This window comes from Branchiostoma floridae, chromosome 12 (genome assembly GCF_000003815.2).
Source record: "Branchiostoma floridae strain S238N-H82 chromosome 12, Bfl_VNyyK, whole genome shotgun sequence".
Classification (NCBI taxonomy): domain Eukaryota; kingdom Metazoa; phylum Chordata; class Leptocardii; order Amphioxiformes; family Branchiostomatidae; genus Branchiostoma; species Branchiostoma floridae.
This window is the reverse complement of record NC_049990.1, coordinates 15,602,857-15,606,947: the sequence shown is the minus strand read 5'-3', so window position 1 is coordinate 15,606,947 and position 4,091 is coordinate 15,602,857. Positions and strand designations below refer to the sequence as shown.

General features: G+C 42.1%; 1 protein-coding gene across 1 annotated transcript in view; it reads right to left on the bottom strand.

The window, feature by feature from the left end:
- Nucleotides 1-3,097, bottom strand: part of LOC118427244 (cytoplasmic protein NCK2-like) — a gene marked incomplete in the record, with an annotated part of 11,745 nt that extends 8,648 nt beyond the window's left edge. Inside the window, 1 exon segment of the mRNA XM_035836898.1 lies at nucleotides 2,988-3,097. Within this exon segment, the coding sequence (XP_035692791.1) occupies nucleotides 2,988-3,053 (66 nt within the window).
- Nucleotides 3,098-4,091: the final 994 nt, after the last annotated feature.

Genomic DNA, 4,091 nt, shown 5'->3' with positions numbered 1-4,091 from the left:
AAAGTCTCTCTCCATGACAGACTATGACTAAGCATATAAATAATCAACTCAACACTTGGCAGGCAACAGACAATGCCAGGGCTACTTGAGACTGTTTCTCAAGACACAAGGAGGTCAACTTTCTTGGTCATAACAGGAAGAGGAGTCCCAGAACACCAGAGGGTGGTGGGACTGTGCAGGAAGGAGATGTGAAGGTGGGATGGTACCGGGGGTGACACACGGCTGGACCAGAACCAAACAGGAAAACTTCGGGTCATCTGAGGAGAGGATGTGTCCTGAACTGTCTACTCTCAACCTAGCCTGGTATCCGCACAAAAAACCTACTCTGAACAGCCCTCCCTAGCCTGGTACCCGCACACTGTCTGAACAGCTCTCCCTAGCCTGGTATCCGCTCACACTTTACTCTGAACAGCCGTACCTACTAGCTTTGTATCCAGGTCCACCTCCAACTTTTCTTTCATCCCACTCTTTGCCAAGACTTCCAGACATTGTAGAGTAAATGTCTTTCTTTATCTAGTAGTATTGCAATGTGACTTAACTATTTAGATAATCATCCTGGGTAAACCAAACTCTTCTTGACAAGTGCGTTGGGTTCTTTAACATTTGAAGCCTAACCTCCCTCATACATATAGTCATACACCACCAGTTTTATGTCACCATCCAAAATGACGAATGCAATCCCTTACAAAATGTCTAAGCTGGGGCCGACCCTTGGATCAAAATCCAGATCATTATAATATCCTATATATCAAGGTCAATTCCTCATGTGAAAATCCCACCACAATGTTTAACCTTATAATGTTTACAAAGCAAACGAAATTTCAGGAGACACAACTTTTCAACACAGGTGGTTCTGTGAGTGTGTGAGACACCAGAAAACAGGAAAACCGCAGGCCTGACCTCCGGTGGTAATGAGTCTGTTGGTACTTCCCTAGCCTGGGGGTCTCACGGTTTCACAACTTCACACACCAGGGCTTGAAATACTTTTTTTTCTGCATACCTGCACTGGTAACATTGAAAATCACCTGCACCAGACAAATTTTACTTGCATCACTCTGAATTTAGGAAGTATGGATCATACTGAAATTGTTAAGGAACCATCATACTTAATTATAAGTTAATAGGTGGTAACAGTCAATTCAGCTAACAACAATTTCCACTAGCCTGGTTACCAAACCCCAGCCCGATCTCAAGTATCTATCGTGCTTGAGGTTGGGGTATGGAATCCAGGCTACAATCCACATGCGCAATGCACCTACACCATTTATGTATAAAACCCAGTACATGGACCAGTGCATGTTAGAAACACCTGCACAGCTCCATTTTTACCTGCACTAACCTGCACATACCCAGTACATGGACCAGTGCAGGCTAGGTGCAGGTAGACACCAGAAATACCTGCACAGCTCCAATCTTACCTGCATATGCAGGTGGTATTTCCAGCCCTGCACACACACACTGGACCCATGAGGACATGACAGATGACTTCATTATACACCAGACCACTGGCCTTGTGAAGGTCTGATACAAATCACCTGCTTGTCACAACAAGTTACAGTTCACACCAAGGCTGTCTGCAGCTTGAATTCTTTTTTTCTGTCCTGCTCATTGTTTGTGAGTCCACGTTGCCGATTTTCGCTGTTAGAATGTGTCATTTCAAGCTACAGTCTACAGATTTTAAACTGAACAACAGGTAAAAGAAGTTAGTATTTAGTAGTATAGAATGTATTACGGTAAATTTACTGTTTCAATTTTACTGTGGAAACAAGCATAGACACACAACGCGAGACAGAGCGTATGTTTGTAGTGCTACGACTATAAGGCACGAACTCAAAAAGAAAGCCAGAATACTAAGTGCAAATATTTCATGACTTAAGTAATCATCGTTAAAACAAACAACATATGAAGGAAGAAGTACATGATATAGATTATTTCATACCTGTCTAACCACTATCAAACTATTTACCAAAGTCTTGACCAAAAACGATGCAATGGCGCCTTTTCATTATAACCAAAGGAAATTTCAAGATATGGCCCATAACATAAGACGCAAAGAATTTTTGTTCAGGACAACTTTTCATTCAAAACATATCGACACGTGGATACCACAGTACAGGGAATCATCATATAACACATACTGCAGGCACTGACATGTATATAATGAAAGGTGAGACTATACAGTGGCAGGAGTATTTCATAATTGGTCTAGTTCTCCTCCAAACTCAAGGCCAGTGCCTGGTGCACAGGAAGCCGTGGGCAGTCCTGGTCTCACATGTCCTGTACACCCCCCAGCAATGGGCCTATCACATACACAAGCTGGACTGACATCTCATTCAACTGTGCACTACCAGACAAAGCATTGAACATAAACTCTACAAATCTCTGAAGAACAAACAAATTAGGGATGTCTCCATGACCCGTCCCTCCGTTTTGAGACGGAAATATTGATGCAGAAATGTGGTTTTCCTGGTGGCCACTTCAACGCAAACTTAAAACCACCGCGAACATTTCTCCTTTATAGTTTTTGACTACAGTCAATGGCGCTACCGCGAATTCCAAACCACTGCAAACGCTCCATTTTCCCGCTACCGCGATAGTACATCCCCGAGAACATAAATGCATTTACAGTATGGTTTTTGAGAAGTACAAAAATTTCACCCCATCCGTACAAGAAATTTGAATTTCATTGACATGAAACTGATGAAAATTCATTTCTTAAGCTTAAAACAACACATTTTATCAATTGGCAATATGATATCCAAAACAATAAGGTAGACGGAATAAAAACTTAAAGCTTAAGACAGTCCTGTTGCAAATATACCCAATGGTCACTTTCAGCGCCATGAAAACTAAAAAGCAAGCTTTGACTTCCACTCTATTCCATATCCCTTCAAAATTGTCTGCAAAACAGACTGCACTTTCATAACATAATCCCTTTACATCTAACACCATAAAATACAGGTAGTAAATGTCTACATCTGTCTTACCTCTGGCTGGAGACAGCTAAAACAGTTCAGGCTATTCTTGCTGGTGGCGTCGGTAGTCAGAACCATGTTGGATAGATACAGAACCGACTGACGCTCAAAGATCAGTCCTACAACCATGCAGATATGTGGGCTTGAGAAAAGTTCTCCTTGTCCAACCTTGTCCGTTTTCCCACACGCAAGTCTTCTACAATACACACAGAACTAAGAAGACCTCAACCCAGTTCAGAGAGGATCTAGTCTAGTGAGCTAGCCCAGCTAGACATATCTGGGAAACCGTACACACGCACACACCAGCCCACAGTCTGGCTGGACTCTGGGACAGAGTAACACAGGTGGGAGGACCGGGGCCAGTTGTTATGGGCATATGAGTCAACGCATAGTCATCTGTCAGCATGTGTCCCATGTTTGGGTGGAACAAACCATGTGGGTACAAAAGGGGATTTTGAAAAGGCGCGTTTCTAAGTCAATTCTATATCACACAACGGCTAAGCCATTCAGATAGAGTCACAATTGTAAACATACAAAGCAGTCTTGTATGCTACAAGTAAATATTTTTTCTCCAAACTTTGAAGCTATAATAACTACAAATAATTTTACATAACACCCCTGCAACAGGAAATGGTACAGCCCACTGGTGCTTGGGGACACCAGAGATCTATGACCCAGGATGAGGTCATAGCAGAAGTGGAAACAATCATGTAAATCCTTTAGTCTATCAGCAGTGGTTATCAGAGTTTAATCATGGCTGTACTCCCCAGGTATTAACCTACCTGGGCTTCACAGGTGTACAAAACACCCGAAGACAAGTTTTCTACTTTAGCTTTGGTCCAAGTTTTCTAAAGGTTTTATCTTGAGGTACGTATGGTGTTCAAATTTTTGCCAGGACACACGCGAAGTACATTTGAATCATTCCACAGTGTGATACAAGTAGGGGCCAAATATCACCCATATCAAACGTTATTAAACTATCACCCATATCAAACGTTATTTCAACTCACAGTCTCAGGTATGACAATGTTTTAACATAGTATACCAATACATGCCTTCATACCAGCTCCAAAAATGCCTTCAAAACATCCAGGAACACTATACAATGTTGAGAAT